General features: G+C 39.7%; 2 protein-coding genes across 3 annotated transcripts in view; one reads left to right on the top strand and one right to left on the bottom strand.

The window, feature by feature from the left end:
- The window catches only part of XRCC4 (X-ray repair cross complementing 4), a 291,910-nt gene extending 287,329 nt beyond the window's left edge, over positions 1-4,581 (bottom strand). Inside the window, exon 1 of one of the 2 annotated variants that reach the window (XM_069592579.1) lies at positions 4,371-4,581. The gene's annotated coding sequence lies outside the window, so the exon portion shown is untranslated. The remainder of the gene's footprint in view (positions 1-4,370) is intronic. The other variant, XM_069592580.1, reaches the window with a different exon arrangement.
- TMEM167A (transmembrane protein 167A) overlaps positions 4,572-24,753 on the top strand; it is a 46,201-nt gene continuing 26,019 nt past the window's right edge. Inside the window, exon 1 of the mRNA XM_069592582.1 lies at positions 4,572-4,667. Coding sequence (XP_069448683.1) covers positions 4,665-4,667 — 3 coding nt within the window. The 5' untranslated portion in view covers positions 4,572-4,664. The remainder of the gene's footprint in view (positions 4,668-24,753) is intronic.

Genomic DNA, 24,753 nt, shown 5'->3' with positions numbered 1-24,753 from the left:
GGCACAAAGGCTAAAGTTTAATTTAAAGCTATTGGCAATACTGGTATCTAGCAAAAGCATGAATGCCTCATCAACCATTTGGAATTCTAACATGGTTTTTTCTTTTGGGCAACAAAAGTCTCAATGGTGTTTTTCTTCTATAAAGAGCCCAATTTCATCAATATTAAAAATTTGCTGACTATAACAACCCTCTGTTCACTCATTTCAGCCCATGTTTTAGAAAAAGTCACAACTAACTTTCTCATCAGTACTGGCAGCTTCACAAAGGACAAGGAGCACACTGCCCAGAGGTATACAATGCATTAACTAAAACCCTCCTACTAGTATAAGAAGAACTGTCTTGAAGACAGTCACCTTTTTCCTTGAAAATGAGGTATTGCAAATAAAGCATTGACTTATATTGAAATCAGATTGAAATCAAAACTCGTAGCTGAGTAACTTTGGTCATGCCATTAATGCATTAAAATATTCACTGACTACATCCTTTGTACCAGGCTTTAAACATCTCAAAGATGAGTAAGACATATTCCCAGCTATCTGGTGAAACAGAAACACCCAAAGAGGATTATTATGCAAGCTTGTAAAGTACAGAGGCAAGATGGGAGCTCCTCTGAAATGTAGCACATTAACCAGTCTGAAATTTTAGAAGCAGCTTCCTTGAGTTATATCTGATATACAATTTAGAAGGTGGAAAAGGTTTAGGAGTAGAAGAAAAAAAGATAAGAAAACACATTCCAGGAAGAAGAAACTGCATGAGCAAAGGCTTGGAGGCAAGACATTGCATGATAAACAAAAGTGAAAATTCAGTTTCAGACTGACTGACACTAACAAGAGCATTTGGGGGAATCACAGGCACTGTGTTGAAGGGATCTCAAGAAAAAAGAGTAAAAGAGAAATTGGAACGTGGAGGACAGAAAACTCTTGAAGGGATTCTTGCTCAGAAGAACAAATAAATGGCGTTGGAATCAGAGAAAGATTAAGAGAAGCAGTTCTTAAGGTGAAAAAAATAACATGCAGGTCAACCAAAAGTTTTGTGGGTCTTAATCTAAGGACCATGAGGAAAGAGAATTTTTTAAAAAGGAGAAAAAACAAGACAATGATGAACACTAAATAACAAAGAACTTCAATCTCTGACTATGGAGACTAGTTGAGGATCAAAGAAAACAACAAATTAAGTAAAACTATTATTTTTTTACTATATGTGAATATTATTGAATGAGAAAAAAGTCAGATAAAAGGATATTATCAACACCATCAATACTAGAGACAAGTAAAAGGAGACGGGAGAAAGCAGTCTGGTACTAAAAGCAGTATCAATTCAATTTTTTAAACTTTTAATTTAAAAAACCATTCACTGAATGCCTAACATTCAGGTCAACTGGCCCTCCTTCATTATCCCTCCCTTTAAAAGGTTTTTATTTTACTGAACAAAAAAAGCCAGGTACAAAACACGCAAGCCTTTTAGAGTGCTTGACAGTGAAAGTTGCTCAGTCCTGTCCAGCTCTTTGCCACCCCATGGACTAAACAGTCCATGGAATTCTCCAGGCCAGAATACTGGAGTAGTGGGAGCTGTCCCCCTCTCCATGGGATCTTACCAACCCAGGGATCAAACCCAGGTCTCCCACATTGCAGGCAGATTCTTTACCAGCTCAGCCACCAAGGAAGCCTAAGAATATTGGAGAATATCCCTTCTTCAGGGGATCTTCCTGACCCAGGAATCAAACCAGGGTCTCCTACGCTGCAGGCAGATTCTTTACCAGATGAGCTACCAGGGAAGCCCATTGAGTGCTTGCTGCTGCTGCTGCTGCTAAGTCGCTTCAGTCGTGTCTGACTCTGTGCGATCCCATAGATGGGAGCCTACCAGGCTCCTCTGTCCCTGGGGTTCTCCAGGCAAGAACACTGGAGTGGGTTGTCATTTTCTCTCCAACGCATGAAAGTGAAAAGTGAAAGTGAAGTCGCTCAGTCCTGTCCAACTCTTTGGGACCCCAGGGACTGCAGCCTACTAGGCTCCTCTGTCCCTGGGGTTCTCCAGGCAAGAACACTGGAGTGGGTTGCCATTTTCTCTCCAACGCATGAAAGTGAAAAGTGAAAGTGAAGTCGCTCAGTCCTGTCCAACTCTTTGGGACCCCATGGATTGCAGCCTACCAGGCTCCTCTGTCCATGGGATTTTCCAGGCAAGAGTACTGGAGTGGGGTGCCATTGCCTTCTCCATTGAGTGCTTGAAATGAAGTGAAGAAGTGAAGTGAAGTTGCTCAGTTGTGTCCGACTCTGCGACCCCATGGACTGTAGCCTACCAGGCTTCTCCAGGCAAAAATACTGGAGTGGGTTACCATTTCCTTCTCCAGGGGATCTTCCCAACCCAGGGATCGAACCCAGGTCTCCCGCATTGGAGGCAGACGCTTTAACCTCTGAGCCACCAGGGAAGCCCCATTGAGCGCTTTGTGCAGGTCAAATACCTGACAATACTAGGGAGGTCCATGCCTTCTTTGCACAGAAAAACATAAATATGTACTATTTTTACATATAACAGTATGTAAAGTATATAAAGTATAATAGTATTTCTTACTGAACCTAAGAAATCAAAGTTGAAAATACTCTTCTAGATGCAGGAGAGGCAATAATTTTTGAAGAAGGAAATTACAAGAATCAGATTTCACTTTTACTGTGTATGAAAATGATCCAAGATAGTCTGAAATAAGATTCCATACCAGAGCTGCTAGAAAAGAGATTTTTGATATAGCAATGTAAGACAGTGCTTAAATTAGTTCACTGGCAGTGAAGCCAAGAGTAGGGAGTTCATGTGCTTAATGACCATATATCTCAATTACCACCTTCTTAGAGATCTTGCCAAGAGATCGTGTCAGATTAACTTTGTTGTGTTACATGAAAAACTTTATATATAAATGTATGTTCAGTCTTATCTATTGCTATTTGGCTTCCTCTATGGGTAACTTTAAAATAACTGGCATTGTTCTTCCCTATTTTGAAGCTGAAGTACATAAGAGCCCATGGTCTAAAATTAATTAAAATTCATAAATACAGTAAATCAACTGTGATTTTTAACAACTTCAATTTCCTGGTGCACTTCAGCTATCACATATAACCCTCAAGTGTCCATGTAAATGAAGACAATCTACATGACAGCAAGATGTTTGCAGACACATTTACTACTTTGGAAACCAAGCTTGATGAGTTGCACAACATAATTTCCATAACCAAGCCAAGATTATTTAATTTGAATGGTTAAGACTTTAAAAATATATTGTAAAGCAATCACAAGACAAAGCATTACAGCTTGTTTTTTTGATAGGACAAGGTTACAGTATATTTTTATACATTTCTTATTCCCCTCTTCCCCATGCCCATAAAATTTCTGGAAGGAACAGGCCATCTTTATCCCTCTGCAGCAATCTCATGATGGTATGAATAAAAGCTCAGTTAAGTACTTGCTAAATTTGTGTACTTAACCAATTCTTGACAATTCAGTAGATTCAAACAAAAAGTTAGTAATGGTTTAAAAAAAAAGAAAAAAGAAAAGAAAAAAACTTGGTGGGCAGTAGCCAACAATACAATCACAGATAGTAGAAACCCAAATATTGTAATCACTGTGTTGCCCTAAATATAGAAAGGTCTCATAGTTTGGCCAAGAACAGCACATAAATCAATGCATTATATGAACTTCCTTTCCTGTTTCTCTCAATCCACTTTGAGTCAAAGTATTAAAAAACTGATAATATTCTAAAAAGAATCTGGGGAGAAGGAATAGAACCTATCTAATGGGATTGTTAAAATTAGAGAAAGTTAAATAATAATACTGATTAAAAGAAAAAGTTGGTATATGTCTTGCAGGTGGACCATTTCTCTAAAGCACCTAATCAATTACTGAACTCAGGAAAGGCAGCTCCTTTCCATTTGTTCCCACAGAAAGTTCTTTCCTGACTGCAACGGGCACCTTTCAGCCTCAGATCGAACCCACCGACAATCTACAAAACGCTGAGAATTAAAAGCGAGAATGCCAATGTTAGAAAACTGATCAAACACCTTCTCAACACAACCCCCTGAATTCAAGTGTCCTAATCCCACAGTTTTACAGGGCATTTCAAAGGCGCTTTACACAAAGAATCCCGCAGGTGCAAAGGGAGAAACTGAAAAGGGAGCCCAGGCGATGCACGACAGGAGGGTAACGCCAGAGAACTCAGGTGTTCCCCAGTGTTTACAAACAGAAGGGCCAGAAGCTTACACATCGAGGGGAGTCTAAGCCGGAAAAAAACTGAGCGCGGAGGGGTTCTAGAGAAGTAAAGAAAAATAAAAATAATAATAACTGGATCGCCGACTACTATTAAAAGTCAGTCGCCACTTCCGGACCCTACCTGTTAGTAATTCCACTTCCGGCCTCCTCCGAAAGGCCCGCTCCCACAGGCGGACATCCAGCACCCAATGAGAGTGTTACCTACTTCCGCGGGGGCTGAATGACGTCATTTAAGTCCCGTCCTTTCCGGAAGAGAGGAGCCTATCGTAGAGCCCGAGACCCGCGCCTCAGGAGGAGGTACCCTGACAGGCCCAACCAAACCGCGGAAAGGGAAGAGAAAGGCAAGCCGGCCGTGCACGCCTCTTCCGCCCTGGGCCCGGAAGGGTGATGTGGCTGGGGCTCCGCCGGCCTCACTATGGTAAGAACCGGGGGTTTGGGGTCGCAACTGAGCTTTGTGCAGGGGCTGCGAACCAGTACAAGGGGTGGAGGGTTGAGTGGCAGTCCCCGGCCGGGGAGCCCTGTCGCTAACTTGACTCTCCTGGGGCTCAGAGGGAGAGATGGGCCCGGGAGCCATGTGGCCACTGCACGTCCAAACTGGGACAACCGGAGCCGACAGCCCAAGAAAGAGCCTCAGGGCCGCAGAGCCCCTCCTCACACGCAGAGGCTACTTTAATGACTTGTTTCAAAGAAATGCGCTGGTTTGGCTTAACCCGTCGTTACTTACTCTTTGTGGTTATTTTCAGGCTTTAGAGCTGCCGGATTTGCGCGCTTGTTGTTTTGCGGTTTGTTATCTCATTGCCGACCTAAGCCAGGTGTTTCATTGTTTTCAAACAAACTCGAGACATCCCACCTTAATTTTGACTTGTTGAATTAATTGGCCTTTTAGGTCTCTCCAGCTCCATTCTCTCAACTCTAAAGATGCTACTTTATAAGCTGTGATATAATCACTGGAGTTGTCTGTAGAGGTGGCTTTTCTAGAAGCTTACTGTGCTTGGAGTGGTGTCTGGCCTCGGGTCTTCCCTTCCATACATTATTAAGGTTTCCTGTGTTATTTTGTCTTATTGCAGATTCCTTTAATAGTTTGGGCCTCTTGGAGAAGCTTGAAATTAGCTTGAATAAGTTCACAAGAGAAATGTTTACTTCTCCAAGCTGCGAAAAATACATAAAACCAACGTGGACAAAGGACAGATGAAATAATCAGTAGTAATAGCAAAGATCTCCCAAGCTATGTCTGCAGGCATTTCACCTTTGTCACGGTAAATGCTAACAACCTCTACACCGGGCCCTCCCCATGAATTTAGGAGGTCTATATGCCAGATGTGTTTATGAGGAAAAGATTCGTGCCTTTTATTATAGTATCAAAAGCAGCCATGACAAAAGCTTTTCTGCAGTGAAAAGTTGTTGAGCTTACGTTCCCAGAAGTTCCTGCAGAATCCCATACAGCATAAAACCCTTAGACTTTGAATCGAAAACTCATTAATTGTTGTTTACTTTGTGCCAGCTACTGTTATAGCTGGAGCATAAGTCACAGTCTTTTCCCTGGAGAAGTTTACAATGTATAGAGGGGATGACATTTTATTGGCAAATTATTCCTTCCTTGGCCGAAGATACTCTCCAGCTCCAAAATCGAACTATCACATGAAAGGACACAAGTGGATAGACTTGTGTCCTGAATGAGCCATTATTTAACTTAGAAAATGTGGTTCATTTTGCAATCCAAAAAGAGTAACGAGACTGTTACTCTTAATTCTTGCATATATCCTCCTTGAGGCTGAAATGGATTATTTTACTCATAGTACAGGCAGAGATAGATTCTTCTTTTTGTCTTATGTTCTATTTAGAAGCAAGACATATACCACTTAAGATTAACAGTATTTGAGCCATCTGGCCATACTGGTTTATTCAGAGAAACAATAATAACTCTCATTTATTAGCTATTGCTGTGTGCCAGGGTGCATTTGAAAAATCAACTTGAAAGTATTGTTTCATTCGAAACTTCTGAATAGATGTTTACAGGCGAAGGAAGTCAGGCATGTCAGAAGACTTCATGCTGTTGTTAATGAAAAGAACATAACTGAAAATCACATATGTCATAGTGGTTTGGTGCTCTCAGATATAATATGCCCATCAGATGGGGGTGGAAAATAGAAATAACTGCCAAGTAATTAATGTTTTCATTCCTGCTCTGTTCCTGTGAGCTTCAGATGTCAGCATTTCAGGAGAAGTACATTGTAGTTGGAAGAGTTACACAGTGAGGTTTCTTTTTGAGTTTGTACCTAAACTTGGTATATTTGCAAGGTAGCCAAGTGATAATGAGATGGTTAAGTAGCACCACTGATTCAATGGACATGAATTTGAGCAAACTGGGAAATAGTGAAGGACGAGGAAGTCTGGTCTGCTGCAGCTCAGAGACATGGCTTAGAGACTGAACAACAACCAGTGATTATGACTTATAGCTGAATTACTATATTTTAATGAATCCATTTTTCTTTTTAGAAAGAACCATTCAGTTTTTAATATCCTCCTTCTAGTGCATTCTCCCTACCCGCCCCCAATAATTCTATTTATTTTTGCCAGTGCTGGGTTTTTGTTGCTGCAAGTGAGGGCTACCATCTAGTTAAGATGTGCGAGCTTCTCATTGCAGTAACTTCTCTCAGGGCAGGGCTCGAGCTCTAGGTACACAGACTTCAGTAGTTGCGGCTCCTGGGCTCTAAAGCACAGGTTCGGTGGTTGTGGCACAGACTTTTATAGTTGTTTGGTGGCAGGTGGGATATTCTCAGATCAGGGATTGAGAACCTGTGTCTCCTGCATTAGCAGGCAGATTCTTTACCACTGAGCCACCAGGGAAGCCCCCAGTGAATCCATGTTTTAAAATGCATTTCAAGGACATTAAATGTTTATCAGCAATAGTAATTTACAACTGTCAGCATAAGCAGTATAATAATTATATCACTTATGAATGAATACTTTTAAAAACTCCAGAAAACCTAGTTCTCCCTAACTTAAAGTTCTTCAAGATTCATCTCCAGTTTCATCTCTTCCAAAGGTTTCCCTGTACCTTAAGTTTTCTTCTACTCCTTTTAGGTGTTTATTTGGACATCTGTAGTCCAGTCCATGTATATTCCACCAGTGTCCCTCTTGCGTAGAAAACAGCAGTAAGATATTTCTTATAATTCTCCCTTCTCTAGGCAAAGTTGTTAAAAGTAGAGGCTAGGTCTTTTAATCTCTACATCACAGTGTCAGAGTTAGTACTTAAATGAATGGGTGTCTGGATATACAGAGTCATGTAAAACATGCTCATTGTATTCAAGGACTTTACAGTCCATTGGGGAAGAGTATTAAATAAGTAAATTTTACGTGTCATCTGCTAGGACATAGGCAATGTGTGTGTTAGAACATAAGCTTTAGACTAAACCAAACAGGGTCAGAATCATTCCGAGCTACCATCCTTTTACTTGATTAACCTGAGGAAGTTTTTCTTTGTTTCTTCCTATGTTGGTGTGTTAAGTGACTTACAGATATTCTCATTTAATGTTCATAAACCCTGCAAAGTAGAACCAATTTATTGCCCTTATTTTATAATTAAATTGAGTACCAGGGAAAGAGTATAATATAGTTTATTAAATAGTTTATTTCCTCCTGTAGCTGAAAATTGTTTCAGTTCAGTCGCTCAGTTGCCAACTCTTTGGGGCCCCATGAATTGCAGCACGCCAGAATTCCCTGTCCATCACCAACTCCCGCAGTTCACCCAGACACATGTACAGCGAGACGGTGATGCCATCCAGCCATCTCATCCTGGGTCATCCCCTTCTCCTCCTGTCCCCAATACCTCCCAGCATGAGAGTGTTTTCCATTGAGTCAACTCTTCGCATGAGGTGGCCAAAATACTGGAGTTTCAGCTTTAGCATCATTCCATCCAAAGAACACCCAGGACTGATCTCCTTTAGACTGGACTGGTTGGGTCTCCTCGCAGTCCAAGGGACTCTCAAGAGTCTTCTCCAACACCACAGTTCAAAAGCATCAATTCTTCAGCGCTCAGCGTTCTTTATAGTCCAACTCTCACATCAATACATGACCACTGGAAAAACCATAGCCTTGACTAGACGGACCTTAGTCGGCGCAGTAGTGTCTCTGCTTTTGAATATGCTATCTAGGTTGGTCATAACTTTCCTTCTGTTGTCACTGGGAACTGCTGGAGGGCATCGTCAAGGAAATAACACTCTGAGTCGCTCAGTCATGTCCCACTCTTTGCGACCCCATGAATCACAACACGCCAGGCCTCCCTGTCCATCACCATCTCCCAGAGTTCACCCAGACTCGCGTCCGTCGAGTCAGTGATGCCACCCAGCCATCTCATCCTCTGTCGTCCCCTTCTCCTACTGCTCCCAAACCCCCTCGGGAACAGAGTCTTTTCCAGTAAGTCAACTCTTCTCATGAGGTGGCCAAAGTACTGGAGTTTCAGCTTTAGCATCATTCCTTCCAAAGAAATCCCAGGGCTGATCTCCTTCAGAATGGACTGGTTGGATCTCCTTGCAGTCCAAGGGACTCTCAAGAGTCTTTTCCAACACCACAGTTCAAAAGCATCAATTCTTCAGCACCCAGCCTTCTTCACAGTCCAACTCTCACATCCATACAATGACCACTGGGAAAACCAGAGCCTTGACTAGACGGACCTTAGTCGGCAAAGTAATGTCTCTGCTTTTGAATATACTATCTAGGTTGGTCATAACTTTTCTTCAAGGAGTAAGCGTCTTATAATTTCATAGCTGCAGTCACCATCTGCAGTGATTTTGGAGCCCCCAAAAATAAAGTCTGACACTGTTTCCACTGTTTCCCCATCTATTTCCCATGAAGTGATGGGACCGGACGCCATGATCTTTGTTTTCTGAATGTTGAGCTTTAAGCCAACTTTTTCACTCTCCTCTTTCACTTTCATCAAGAGGCTTCTTAGTTCCTCTTCACTTTCTGCCATAAGGGTGGTGTCATCTGCGTATCTGAGGTTATTGATATTTCTCCTGGCAATCTTGATTCCAGCTTGTGTTTCTTTCAGTCCAGCATTTCTCATGATGTACTCTGCATAGAAGTTAAATAAACAGGGTGACAATATACAGCCTTGACGTACTCCTTTTCCTGTTTGGAACCAGTCTGTTGTTCCACGTCCAGTTCTAACTGTTGCTTCCTGACCTGCATACAGATTTCTCAAGAAGCCGGTCAGGTGGTCTGGTATTCCCATCTCTTGAAGAATGTTCCGCAGTTTGTTGTGATCCACACAGTCAAAGGCTTTGGCATAGTCAATAAAGCAGAAATAGATGTTTTTCTGGAACTCTCTTGCTTTTTCCATGATCCAGCAGATGTTGGCACTTTGATCTCTGGTTCCTCCTGCCTTTTCCTTCCGCTTGGACATCAGGAAGTTCACGGTTCATGTATTCCTGATGCCTTGGAGAATTTTGAGCATTACTGTACTAGCGTGTGAGATGAGTGCAATTGTGCAGTAGTTTGAGCATTCTTTGGCATTGCCTTTCTTTGGGATTGGAATGAAAACTGACCTTTTCCAGTCCTGTGGCCACTGCTGAGTTTTCCAAATTTGCTGGCATATTGAGAGCAACACTTTCACAGCATCATCTTTCAGGATTTGAAATAGCTCAACTGGAATTCCATCACCTCCACTAGCTTTGTTCGTAGTGATGCTTACTAAGGCCCACTTGACTTCACATTCCAGGATGTCTGGCTCTAGATGAATGATCAGACCATCGTGATTATCTGGGTCATGAAGATCTTTTTTGTACAGTTCTTCTATGTATTCTTGCCACCTCTTCTTAATATCTTCTGCTTCTGTTAGGTCCATACTATTTCTGTCCTTTATCAAGCCCATCTTTGCAAGAAATGTTCCCTTGGTATCTCTAATTTTCTTGAAGAGGTCTCTAGTCTTTCCCATTCTGCTCTTTTCCTCTATTTTGTTGCATTGATTGCTGAAGGCTTTCTTATCCCTTCTTGCTATTCTTTGGAACTCTGCATCCAGATGCTTATATCTTTCCTTCTCTCCTTTGTTTTTCACTTCTCTTCTTTTCACAGCTATTTGTAAGGCCTCCCCAGACAGCCATTTTGCTTTTTTACATTTCTTTTCCATGGGGATGGTCTTGATCCCTGTCTCCTGTACAATGTCACGAACCTCATTCCATAGTTCATCAGGCACTCTATCAGATCTAGCCCCTTAAATCTATTTCTCACTTCCAATGTATAATCTTAAGGGATTTGATTTAGGTCATACCTGAATGGGCCAGCAGTTTTCCCCACTTTCTTCAATTTGAGTCTGAATTTGGTAATAAGGAGTTCATGATCTGAGCCACAGTCAGCTCCTGGTCTTGTTTTTGTCAACTGTATAGAGCATCACTTCATGGCAAATAGATGGGGAAACAGTAGAAACAGTGTCAGACTTTATTTTTTGGGGCTCCAAAATCACTGCAGATGGTGACTGCACCCATGAAATTAAAAGACACTTACTCCTTGGAAGAAAAGTTATGACCAACCTAGATATTATATTCAAAAGCAGAGACATTACTTTGCCAACTAAGGTCCATCTAGTCAAGGCTATGGTTTTTCCTGTGGTCATGTGTGGATGTGAGAGTTGGACTGTGAAGAAGGATGAGTGCCGAAGAATTGATGCTTTTGAACTGTGGTGTTGGAGAAGACTCGAGTCCCTTGGACTGCAAGGAGATCCAACCAGTCCATTCTGAAGGAGATCAACCCTGGGATTTCTTTGGAAGGAATGATGCTAAAGCTGAAGCTCCAGTATTTTGGCCACCTCATGCGAAGAGTTGACTCATTGGAAAAGAGTCTGATGCTGGGAGGGATTGGGGGCAGGAGGAGAAGGGGACGACAGAAGATGAGATGGCTGGATGGCATCACGGACTCGATGGACATGACTCTGAGTGAACTCCGGGAGATGGTGATGGACAGGGAGACCTGGTGTGCTGCAATTCATGGGGTCACAAAGAGTTGGACACGACTGAGCAACTGAACTGAACTGAATAGAGCTTCTCCATCTTTGGCTGCAAAGAATATAATCAATCTAATTTCGGTGTTGACCATCTGGTGACGTCCATGTGTAGAGTCTTCTCTTGTGTTGTTGGAAGAGGGTGTTTGCTATGACCAGTGCATTTTCTTGGCAAAACTCTATTAGTCTTTGCCCTGCTTCATTCCGCATTCCAAGGCCAAAGTTGCCTGTTACTGCAGGTGTTTTTGACTTCCTACTTTTGCATTCCAGTCCCCTATAATGAAAAGGACATCTTTTTTGGGTGTTAGTTCTAAAAGGTCTTGTAGGTCTTCACAGAACCGTTCAACTTCAGCTTCTTCCGCATTACTGGTTAGGGCATAGACTTGGATTACCGTGATATTGAATGGTTTGCCTTGGAAACGAACAGAGATCATTCTGTCGTTTTTGAGATTGCATCCAAGTACTGCGGTTCAGACTCTTTTGTTGACCATGATGGCTACTCCATTTCTTCTGAGGGATTCCTGCCCTCAGTAGTAGATATAATGGTCATCTGAGTTAAATTCACCCATTCCAGTCTGTTTTAGTTCGCTGACTCCTAGAATGTTAATGTTTACTCTTGCCATCTCTTGTTTGACCACTTCCAATTTGCCTTGATTCGTGGACCTGACATTCCAGGTTCCTATGCGATATTGCTCTTTACAGCATTGGACCATGCTTCTATCACCAGTCACATCCACAACTGGGTATTGTTTTTGCTTCGGCTCCATCCCTTCTTTCTTTCTAGAGTTATTTCTCCACTGATCTCCAGTAGCATATTGGGCACCTACTGACCTGGGGAGTTCCTTTTTCAGTATCCTATCATTTTGCCTTTTCATACTGTTCATGGGGTTCTCAAGGCAAGAGTAGTGAAGTGGTTTGCCATTCCCTTCTCCAGTGGACCACTGTGGACCAGTCATTAGCTAGAGCTGGGAAAACATTCTCTAGCCTTGAAGTAGATAAAGGATGAGGTAGTTAAGGACACAAAGAGCATGAAGTTGAATAGTTGCCTGGGGAGTGCAAGAAGTTGAAGGTAATCAGTGAAGAGATGAGACTAGAAAGCTTGAGACTAGATCTTGAAGTCTTTTCAAGGCCTTTATATTTTGATAATGTTTGTGTACCTAATAAACAGTTTGAGCAAGGGAAAGAATGGAGTGCACTTTAGAAAACCAGCTGGTGACAATGGAGAGGATATATTTACATGTTATTGTTTAGTCAGTAAGTCGTGTCTGACTCTTTGTGACCCCATGGACTCCAGCACACCAGGTTTCTCTGTCCTTCACTATTTCCCAGAGTTTGCTCAAACTCATGTCCATTGGGTCACTGATGCCATCCAATCATCTCATCCTTTGTCGCCCCCTTCTCTTGCTGTCAAGCTTTCCCAGCATCTGGGTCTTTTCCAGTGAGCTGGCTCTTCTCATCAGGTGGCCAGAGTATTGGAGCTTCAGCTTCAGCATCAGTCCTTCCAATGAATATTCAGGGTTCATTTCCTTTAGTACTGACTGGTTTGATCTCCTTGCTGTTTAAGGGACTCTCAAGAGTCTTCTCCAACACCACAATTCAAAAGCATCAATTCTTCAGCCTTCTGTCTTCCTTAGGATCCAACTCTCACATCTGTAGATGACTACTGGAAAAACCGTAGCTTTGACTGTACAAACCTTTATTGGCTAAGTGATGTCTCTGCCTTTTAATATACTGTCTAGTTTTGTCATAGCTTTTCTTCCAAGGAGCAGGCATCTTTTAGTTTTGTCATCCACTGTGATTTTGGAGTCCAAGAAAATAAAATCTGTTTCCATTGTTTTCCCATCTATTTGCCATGAAGTGATAGGACTGGATACCATGATCTTAGTCTTCTGAATATTGAGTTTTAAGCCAGCTTTTCACTCTCTTCTTTCACCTTTATCAAGAGACTCTATAGTTCCTCTTCCCTTTCTGCCATTAGGTTAGTATTATCTCCATATCTGAGGTTGTTGATATTTCTCCTGGCAGTCGTGATTCCAGCTTGTTATTCACCAGCCCAGCATTTCACATTGTACTCTGCATAGAAGTTAAATAGGCAGGATGACACTATACATACTTGTCATACTCCTTTCCCAATTTTGAACAAGCCCTTTGTTCCATTTCTAGTTCTAACTGTTGCTTCTTGATGTGCATACAGATTTCTCAGGAGGCAGGTAAGGTGGTCTGGTATTCCCATTTTTTAAAGATTTTTCCAATTTGTCGTGATCCACACAAAGGCTTTAGCATAGGCAATGAAACAGAATTAGATTTTTTTTTTTAATTCCCTTGCTTTCTCTTTGAGCCAATGGATGTTGGCAGTTTAATCTCTAGTTACTCTGCCTTTTCTAAATCCAGCTTGTACATCTGGAAATTCTTGGTTCATGTACCGCTGAAGCCTGTCTTGAAGGATTTTGAACATTACCTTGCTAGCATGTGAAGTGAATGCAATTATCTGGTAGTTTGAACATTCTTTGCCATTGTCTTTCTTTGAGATTGGAATGAAAACTTTTTTCCTGTCCTCTGGCCACCTCTGAGTTTTCCAAATTTGCTGACATATCAAGTGCAGCATTTAACAGCATCATCTTTCAGGATTTTGAAATAGCTCACCTGGAATTCCATCACCTCCACTAGCTTTGTTCACATTAATGTTTCCTAAGGCCCACTTGACTTCACACTCCAGGATGTCTGGCTCTAGGTGAGTGACCACACCATCATGGTTATCTGAGTCATTAAGATCTTTTTTGTATAGTTTTTCTGTGTGTTCTTGCCTCCTCTTCGTAATCTCTTCTGCTTCTGTTAGGTCCTTGTCATTTCTGTCGTTTATTATGCCCATCTTTGCATGAAATGTTTCCTTAATATCTCCTATTTTCTTGAAGAGATCTCTAGTCTTTCCCATTCTATTGTTTTCTTCTATTTCTTTCCACTGTTCACTTAAGACGGCTTTCTTCTCTCTCCTTGCTATTCTCTGAAACTCTGTGTTCATTTGTGTATATCTTTCCCTATATTTTTCTGAGCTATTTTTAAGGCCTTCTCAGACAACTGCTTTTCCTTTTAAATTTCTTTTTCTTGGGGATGGTTTTGGCCACCATCTCCTGTGCAGTGTTACAAACTTCCATCCATGGTGCTTTGGCACTCTGTCTACCAGATCTAACCCCTTGAATCTATTCATCACCTCCATTGTATAATCATAAGGGATTTTATTTAAGTCATACCTGAATGGTCTGATGGTTTTCCCTACTTTTTAAAATTTAATCCTGAATTTTGCAGTAAGGAGCTCATGATCTGAGCCACAGTCATCTCCAGGTCTTAATTTTACTATCTGTAAAGAAGGTTAAAATCTGAGAAACTAGAAACAAATACAGTGATCATACATGATTGAACGACTGCCCTCTTGACAAGTATAAGTAGGTTGAAAGACTAAAAATAAGAAAATCATTATAAGGTGCTTAGTAAGGAAGTCCAGTTTAGATGATTGGAAGAAAACATTGTTTAAGCACCAACTCTGCCATGTGCTTTACGTATGATGTTTTTTTTTAATCTTAATTATTAGCCACAGTGTACATGTGAAGTAAAAGGTGCAGAATTGTTAAGTGTCTTCCCCAAGACCACACTGCTTATAAGTAGTGAAGCTCAGATTTAAACTTAACAGCTCCACTTGTCATCAAATCTTGGGCCCTTTTTATTATCCAACAATGCCATTAATCCCACAGGGAATTCAAGAGGAAAAGCAACATTTGTATGCCTCAGTGTGGGTTGTTTGTCAAAATCTTAATTCTGAGGCTACTATTACTTGTGCACCTTCAATACAAATGACATCACAGTAGAAAGGTTATCTTCTTAGTATTATAATAATAGTTTTGACTGCATAAATATATGAGGAATTTCCATGAGCTACACTTTGAAAACCTCTGCATTAGGCTAATAGGTAGGTATCTGAAGTGGATGCTGGTCTTCTGTGGCATAGTGGCTTGTAACTCTAACTGCAAGTAAAAATCCCAGGGAGTTTTGACAAATTCTGAGCCCGCAGTGAGGGAGTGAGTGAAAGTCGCTCAGTTGTGTGTTACTCTTTGTGACCCCATGGACTGTAGCCCACCAGGCTCTCCTCTGTTCATGGGATTCTCCAAGCAAGAATACTGGAGTGGGTTGCCATTCCCTTCTCCAGGGGATCTTCCCATACCAGGAGTTGAACCCAGCTCTCTTGTTTTATCTTCTTTTAATTTTGCTTCCTTTTGGTCTTCACCCTACTGAAGTCTTTGGGAGCTATGCATATGTGTTAACAGCATCTACCATACCTCTTCATTTTAGCTTAGGCTGGATTTGAAGAGCCAAAACAGGAAAATGCTTAAGGAGATCTGAGACTCTCACAGAAAAATAAATTAGAGCTGCTGTTTCTTTTAGCTTTGCTTTCCTGTTCTTAATTATTTTTTTTTAATGTAATCTCTCCTTTTATCAACCTTCATCATTTCATACTGTAAGAAAGTGAAATCACTAAAGCCAAATAACCTTATGAATCTGCTGAGTGTGAAGAGAAAAGGCCATGGTACAGATGAATGGATTAGGAGGGAGACACCTAACACTAGGTTTACAGTTGGCAAAAGCTCAGGCTTTGTTGTACAATAAGTATCATTATGTGTCACACACTGACTGGGTACTGATTGCTTGCAGTGACATAAGCATAAGCAATCCTTCAAAATCAAGTGTAAATATAACAGAAAAGCAATATGGAAAAATTCAGAAATGTCCAACTATTGCTATTTCTTGGGTGAAACTATTGATCAATAGTTGGGTTCCCCAACAAAATGTGAGAACAAGAGAATTTTAGAAAGCAGCAATTTTAAAGAAATGAAAGCTATGCAAATTGCATTGCAGTCCTTCATTATGTAGTTCATAAGTATAAAAAAAGACTTCTAGGCTGTTAATTATTTTATAATTCTGGAAAATATTTTTCCATGCAGTGAATCTATAACAATAGCTGTTACACGGTCTCTCTCCCTCGCTCTTTATGAGAGACCCTTATCACCAAGTCTTCCCTGGATAGTCTCTGTGCCACCATTTGCTTCCAGCTGCCTCACAAGCCACTCTTAACCCATCTCTGGAAACTATATATAAAATCATGTAATTTGTGCTAATATGAGCATTTACCCATCAAACCAATATATATTTAACCAAGATAATCCTTTAAACCATGATCATGATTAGAAAGTGACATTACATCAATATTACAGACAACTATTTTTCCCATAAACTATGGAATATTTTTTCCTTGGATAAATTCACCTCTTCCCAGAAATAGGCAAAGTTCAGTGCAAAAGAGTAACAGTAAAGTGTGCATTAAGCCATCAGAACAAATCACCTTGTTTTCAAGATAATAACTCCGCCTTATTTTCAAATGCATCAATGTGCTAACCTAAAGGATTGTTACCTGTAAACAGTTTACACAGCAAAAGTGCTGGGAGGAAGTCTTACAAGCAAAACCAGATGCCGGCTATTTAAAAGATCCATTAAAAATGACTTAGTGATTTTAAATGATAACTGATCAAAAATCACGTTAGCTCTTTAGAATGGGAATTTAAGTTTAGAGTAAATACAGTGTCTTCTGAATATAGTCAACAAGCAACAAAGCCAGAGCCCATAGTTAAAGGTTTCCAGACCCTGCAGAAGGAATCTACTGTACTGCATGGATATCTGCCCATGCCACCGAGTTTAGTCCAAATTTCTGGGCATTGATTATTTTTTTAAAGCTCCAGGTAAAGTGACTAGCCAGGGTTCATACCCTGCTTGCCTTCACTTATTTGCAAGTTTTTCCATTTTGTCAGTCTTATTTATTTGCATGATCAGAATATTTTTTTCATAACAGAATTTGCACTTTTCCTTCAGACTACTTTCTGTTATCATTTATCAAGGACATGAAGCATTAACATCAATTTTCTTAAGTCTACTATTTGTCATAGTTACATGCATGCTTCCTCTTTCTAATAGCTGTGACAATTTTGTTGCTTCATATTTAGATGTGAGATGTCTATAAAATAACTCAAAATAAGCAGCACAAATAGAACAAATGCACTGTAGGTCCTATTGACAATGATATGAAAATAGGCGCAGATGACCACCAATGTTGCCAGTGGCGAACAGAGTTGAAGTGAAAATGTTAATATTCCTGTATGTTATTAGAAACATTTTCTATCATAGAATACTTAATCTTGAGGAAATGGGGTGTTGTATGTGTTTGCACATTCACATACTGTCTTACATTTATCCCTATATTTCCATGTTTTTCATTTTAAGAGATAATAGTGGTGCATATGAATTTACAATAGAAACTAGTTAGGAAATGCTGACCTGACCTAGATTTGTAAATGATAAAATGCTGACCTACTTTTCCAGTGCTGTATAATTTCTATCACAATTAGGTCAGAAATATCATTTCTGGGTTTCATTTCACTTCCAGAGAGGGATCAAGAACTTTAGTTTTGCATGAAAACAATAGATATTGAAATTAGTAAAATAGTGTTTAGAGTTTTAAAAATTTAAGTTTGATTCTCAGTTAAACTGTAAGAATTAATATGTCAATAAAAATGTATTCCCCATGTAGGAGGCAGTCAACATTTGAAGCTCCCAGACAGTGTTATGCATAAAGAAGGCCCTTAATCAATAGACTAGCTAAATAATTTGTGTTGATAATCCTAAAAATAAATAAGCTCCGTGGAACTCAAGAAATCCAGGGCTAATGAATATACTGGAGGCTTAGCCAAAGTCTTTTCTGCAAAATAAGTAGTTAGCAAGCAACCAGTCATTTAGCAGTCTTGGACAGAGCACTGTTTAGCGTATTAATACGTGTATTTTTTTTAGCGTTTTTCATTGTTTCTTTCTTTGTACTATTCTAACGCCTGAATCTTTCCCCCCTTTTTACTTCTGTTCCCAATGTTTTGGGGTATTTTTTAACTTAAAAGTATTTTTAATTATGTATCTAAAAACAAAACTCTTATGTTGAAGTCTTGCCCTTATATCCTCCGTCCATGGGATTCTCTAGGCAAGAATACTGGAATGGGTTGCCATTTCCTTCTCCAGGGGATCTTCCCTACCCAGGGATCGAACCCAGGTCTCCCACGTTGGAGGCAGACGCTTTAACCTCTGAGACACCAGGGAAGCCCCATACCCATACTTAGTATAACATTCAGGAATGACTCCAAAAATAACAAATTATATATTTATGGATACAATGATAGAAATTGAACATGAAATAAATACTCCTAACTTTTCAAATCAACTTGAGAATAGAGAGTTTTAAAGAGACATGTCAACATTAGAGGTAATTTCATTTTGGACGTTAACCTTTGCATTGACTAGTCTCTATCCTTTATTGATAAACAGTTCAATCTAATGTGACCAAATGAAAGTCTGGGTTATTTTTATTATTTCAGTGGCCTAATAAATTACCATCTACTTCAGAGTAATTATGCAGAGTGACTGATTCATCAAGTTGATTTCCTTCTAGTTTGATAAATTAATTTAGTGCAGTGATTTGAAGCACATCAGAAGCTCTGATTAGCTGTTAAGTAGTATGATGGGTCTGGAATATGAAGGGATAGTAAAAAGGGGCCTTTGAGGGAAAAAAAAAGGTTGAGATATTCATTGCCAGTTTTAGAAGAACAAGCACAACTCTGATAATAATGGACAGGGTGGGACTCCTATATTCCAGGACCCCAAAGGTTACCATTCAGATTGTATCTGAGGTTGTGCTCCAGAAGTTGCTTCAGGCAGCCCTGAGTCTAGGGAATGTTACTGGATACCTCTTTATAAAAAGGAGTTGTTTGCAATTCTCCCCAACCCCCTTTAAAAAAAAAAACAAAACTGAATATGTTATCTTATTTGACACAAGGGACTTTGCATGTGTGATTAAGAGTTTTGGAATGGGAAGATTATTTCTTGAATTACGGGGAGACAGGGCAGTTTAATCACAAGAATCCTTGTGAGAGGGAGGCAAGAGGGTCATGATCACAAAAGAAGTTGTCAAGGTCAGAGTGATGAGTGGCTCACTAAACCAAGGAATCAGGCAGCCTTTAGAAACTTGAAAAGGCAAGAAAACAGATTATTTCCTCAAGCCTCCGTAACTCCTTAGTTCCACTGTGTGTTATTTAATGTTTAATAGTGAGCTGAATTTATTAGACTGAATAGTGTGCCATTGTATAACTCCCTGGCATCGTCACAAGGTGTCTTTGATGAAAATTAGATACATATTAGATCTGAGGGTCTAGAACTTCCTGCCAGCCAATTTGCCTGCTGCCTCAGGCATCCAGAACTCATGAGGATATATCTCTTACAAATTAAGTGGACTCAGAAGGACACACACTGTGCAAGCACCTCAAGGATGACTGCTCAGTAGAACTTCTCTGAATTCTGGTTAGTGATACAAGATTTGGATGCTGAGAAGAAATTACCTCAGACCTTTATTTTACCCTATAGCCCTGGCCCTTAGCACAAACGTATGTTTCTTCATTCTGAATTTTGCAAAATATCATTGATCAGTTCAGTTCAGTCGCTCAGTCGTGTCCAGCTCTTTGCGACCCCATGAATCGTAGCATGCCAGGCCTCCCTGTCCATCACCATCTCCCAGAGTTCACTCAGACTCAGGTCCATCGAGCCCGTGATGCCATCCAGCCATCTCATCCTCTGTCAGCTCCTTCTCCTGCCCCCAATCCCTCCCAGCATCAGAGTCTTTCCCAATGAGTTAACTCTTCGCATGAGGTGGCCAAAGTACTGGAGTTTCAGCTTCAGCATCATTCCTTCCAAAGAAATCCCAGGGCTGATCTCCTTCAGAATGGACTGGTTGGCTCTCCTTGCAGTCCAAGGGATTCTCAAAAGTCTTCTCCAACACCACAGTTCAAACGCATCAATTCTTCGGCGCTCAGCCTTGTTCACAGTCCAACTCTCACAACCATATATGACCATAGGAAAAACCGTAACCTTGACTAGACGGACCTTAGTCGGCAAAGTAATATCCCTGCTTTTGAATATGCTATCTAGGTTGGTTATAACTTTTCTTCCAAGGAGTAAGCGTCTTTAAATTTCATGGCTGCAGTCACCATCTGCAGTGATTTTGGAGCCCAAAAATATAAAGTCTGACACTGTTTCCACTGTTTCCCCATCTATTTCCCATGAAGTGATGGGACCGGATGCCATGATCTTCGTTTTCTGAATGTTGAGCTTTAAGCCAACTTTTTCACTCTCCTCTTTCACTTTCATCAAGAGGCTTCTTAGTTCCTCTTCACTTTCTTCCATAAGGGTGATGTCATCTGCATATCTGAGGTTATTGATATTTCTCCCAGCAATCTTGATAAGTAAATATAAATGCAAAGCTGTGTGTGGAGGTTTCTCTTAAACAGTTAAGAAAACATTCAGCAGACTAACCTACATTTTTTTAATAACATGCATTGTTAATTTGGAATCTAAGTGTGCTCTTGCATTTGTTAAAATGTTTATTTGCAGTTGTGTTCGAGTTCCTGTTCATTCAGTATTTTCTCAGTGACTGCTGTGTACTATTTTATTTAATAAGCACAGGAGATTGATAAGAACCTCCATACAATAGAGGAAACAGTTAAAGAGCAATCTGGCAGGTGACAGGTATGTGTGTAGCATGTAAATGTACAAAGATCCAGCCTCTGCTTGGTGTGGAGAGTGGGGTGGGGACAGGGAGGACTTCACAGAGGAGATGACTCTCGAGACCAGAAGGTTGAACAAAACTGGATAGCATGTACAAAAACATAGGGTACCTTGAAAAATGCATGATTTAAAGGATCTGGAAAAAAAAAAACACAGTAAGTGAATTATACTTCCCTTTTCACCTTTTTTTTATCATCTTTCCCTCTATTTTGTGATTAAATATGCTTGCTTTCTTCTTAGCATCCTCCCTTCCCTTCAATAACACTTTCCTATTGAAAACCTCAATTACTTATCTACAGAACAGTAACATCTGTTTCCTTTAACTCTGAGACTAAAATTTTGTGTCAGCTGACAACAGATGCTAAGCATTAAGAGGAGTGCTTAGGTAGGCTAGGCAGTGGTAGACTAACGTCTGTGATTTTGAAACACTCTTGACCAGAGTCTAAGTACATCTAAAAGACTTTACCACCTAAGATTATTTGTTTAAATTTTAGGGTCTATAAATCCCAGGAACAAAGTTGTACGTATCATATAGTACATACGACTAAATGGTTTTCATTTGTAAATGATTTCACATACTAAAATATGTTTACACACCCCACTTCTTTAATAATGGTATGTTTTTAAGTGCCTCTTTAAAATCTTTTATGATAAAAAATTTAAACATGTAAGGTAGAAAGAAGAGTATAGTGAAGCCACATATACTCAGCATTTCTTCATCAACTCCACACCTCCCCCTACACACACACTGGGTTATTTAGAAATCAATCCCAGACATATCATTTAAGTACATTTCTTTAACAAGACATTCAGGGAATAAAGTATAGATTGCAAAATCATGAATTTAGACACTCTATTAGGAAGATAATAAACAAATTTGCAAATTTCTTTTCCATCCACTCTACTAAGTAAATCCTTTGCTTGGTACAGTAAGTCTGCTCATTATTCCCTGAATATGCAAATTCCTGATTCTTTGGGGATGTTTCCCATGCTTGTGTCTCTTGTGGAGCCGGCTCTGTATTCTTTGCCATTTGATTGTGCCCTTTCAGGCTTGAGTCAGTTCCTTGAAGCCTCTCCTGAATTTTTTTTGTGAAAATGGCTTTTTTTTTTTTTTTTGGTCAGTATTGCTCAGTTGTTATTTACATATATTAGAAGTTGCTATTTCATTTTTTAAATGTATGTCCTATTCTCCTTCATTTATAACCACTGTATGCCTTACTTGCTATTTCATTTTTTAAATGTATGTCCTATTCTCCTTCATTTATAACCACTGTATGCCTTACTTATCTAATGTATAAGATTAGGATATTAATAACATCCGCATCAAATATGAGGATGAATAAGATCATCCAAAACAAGAATTTAGTGAATATCAGCGAATTCTTGTTGTTAGCTATTAACAGGAAAGGAACCATGCTGTGTACTTTCTTTTTAATTTTTATTTTATATTGGGGTGTAGTTGGTTTACAGTGTTGTGTTAATTTCAGGTGTACAGCAAAGTGATTCAGTTATACATGTACATTCTCCATTCTTTTGCAGATACTTTTTTATGTAGGTTATTATAGGATAACCTATGTACTTTTTTATGTAGGTTATTATAGGATACTGGGTAGCTTTCCTTGTACTAAACAGTAGGTCCTTGTTGATTATTTTATGTTTATATTAATCCTAAGCTCCTAAATTATCCCTTGCCCCAATCTTTCCCCTTTGGTAGCCATGTTTGTTCTCAAAGTCTGTGAATCTTCCTCTGGTTTGTAAGTTCCTTTGTATCATTTTTTGAGATTCCACATACAAGTGATATCATACAGTGTTTGACTTTCTCTGGTTTCATTTACTATGACAATCTGTAAGTCCATCCAAGTTGCTACAGATGGCATTATTTCATTCTTTTTATGGCTGAGTAATACTCCATTGTGCGTATGTACTCACCATCTTTATTCATTTCTTTGTCAGTGGACATTTAGGTTGTTTCCCTGTCTTGGCTATTATGAATAGTGTGGCGATGAACATTGGGATGTATAGGTTTTCTCCAGATACGTGCTCAGGAATGGGATTACTGCATTGTATGATGGTTCTATTTTAAGTTTTTTAAGGAAACTCCTCACTATTCTCCATAGTGCCTGTTCCAGTTTACACTCCCACCAATAGTGTAGGAAGGTTCCATTTTCTCCACGTCCTCTCCAGTATTTATTGTTTGTAGACTTTTTTATAATGGCCATTTTGACTGTGTGAGGAGACCTCACTAGCTTTGATTTACGTTTTTCAAATAATTAGTAATGTTGGGTATCCTTCGTGTGCTTTTTGGCCATCTATATGTCTTCATTGGAGGAATGTCTGTTTAGATCTTCTGCCCATTTTTTGATTGCATTGTTTGTTTTTTTCTAATATTGAACTGTGTGAGCTGTTTGTATATTTTGGAGATTAAGCTCTTGTTGGTCACTTTGTTTGCAAATATTTTCTCCCACTCTGTGCATTGTTTTTTTGGTTGTTGTTGTTGTTTTTCCTTTGCTATGCAAAAGCTTTTAGTTTAATTAGGTCCCATTTGTTTGTTTTTCATTACATTACTGTAGGAGAGGGATCCAAAAAGACACTGGTGCAGTTTATGTCAGAGTGTTCTGCTTGTGTTTTCCTCTAGGAGTTTGATTGTATCCAGTCTTAAATTTAGATCTTTAAACCATTTGAGTTTATTTTTGTTTATGGTACTCTAATATCATTCTTTTACTTGTAGCTCTCCATCTTTCCCAGCACCACTTATTGAAGAGACTGTCTTTTCTGCATTGTGTATTCTTGGTTCCTTTGTCATAGATTTAATTGACCATAGGTGCACTGGTATATTTCTTGGCTTTCTACCCTCTTCCTTTGATCTATATTTCTGTTTTTGTGCCAGTAACAAGTTTTGATTTCTACAGATTTGTAGTATAATCTGAAGTCACAGAATGTGATTCGTCCACTTCTATTTCTCTTTCCACGATCGCTTTTGGCTATTCAGGATCCTTTGAGTTTCCATGAAAGTGAAGTCACTCATTCCTGTCAGACTCTTGGACTGTAGTCTACCAGACTTTTCCCTCCATGGAATTTTCCAGGCAAGAGTACTGGAGTGGGTTGCCATTTCCTTCTCCAGGGGATCTTCCCGACCCAGGGATCGAACCCAGGTCTCCCACATTCCAGGCAGACGCTTTAACCTCTGAGCCACTGCGGGGGGGTGGGTGGTGGGGGTGGAGTTTCCATACAAATTATAAAATTTTGTGTTCTAGTTCTGTGAAAAATGCCATTCATAAGTTGATAGGGATTGTGTTGAATATGTAGATTGACTTGCGTAGGATAGTCAGAGTGCATATCTTTTGTATCCTTAAGTTGGTTTATTGCTAAGTATTTTATTCTTTTTGATGCAATGGTAAAGGGAACTGTTTGTTTATTTCCCTTTCTGATATTTCACTGTTGGTGTATCGAAATGAAAGAAATTGTTGTGTATTAATTCTTTGTCCTGCAACCTTATTGAATTCATTGATGATCTCTAGTACTTATAGCCTCTTTATGATTTTCTTTGTATAATACTATGCCATCTGCAAACAGTGACACATCACATATTTTCCAGTTTGGATTCCTTTTATTTCTTTTTTCTCTCTGCTTGTCATGGATAGGACTTCCAAAACTATGTTTATAAAAGTGGTGAGACTGGACTTCTTGTCTTGTTCCTGATCTTGGAGGAAATGCTTTCAGCATTTCACCATTGAATATATTGTTACCTGTAGGTTTGACATATATGTCCTTTATTATGTTGAGGTATTTTCCCTCTATGTCCACTTTCTGGAGA

Source organism: Ovis canadensis, chromosome 5 (genome assembly GCF_042477335.2).
Source record: "Ovis canadensis isolate MfBH-ARS-UI-01 breed Bighorn chromosome 5, ARS-UI_OviCan_v2, whole genome shotgun sequence".
NCBI classification, from domain to species: domain Eukaryota; kingdom Metazoa; phylum Chordata; class Mammalia; order Artiodactyla; family Bovidae; genus Ovis; species Ovis canadensis.
The sequence above is the reverse complement of the archived record's forward strand: the minus strand, read 5'-3'. Positions and strand labels throughout refer to the sequence as shown.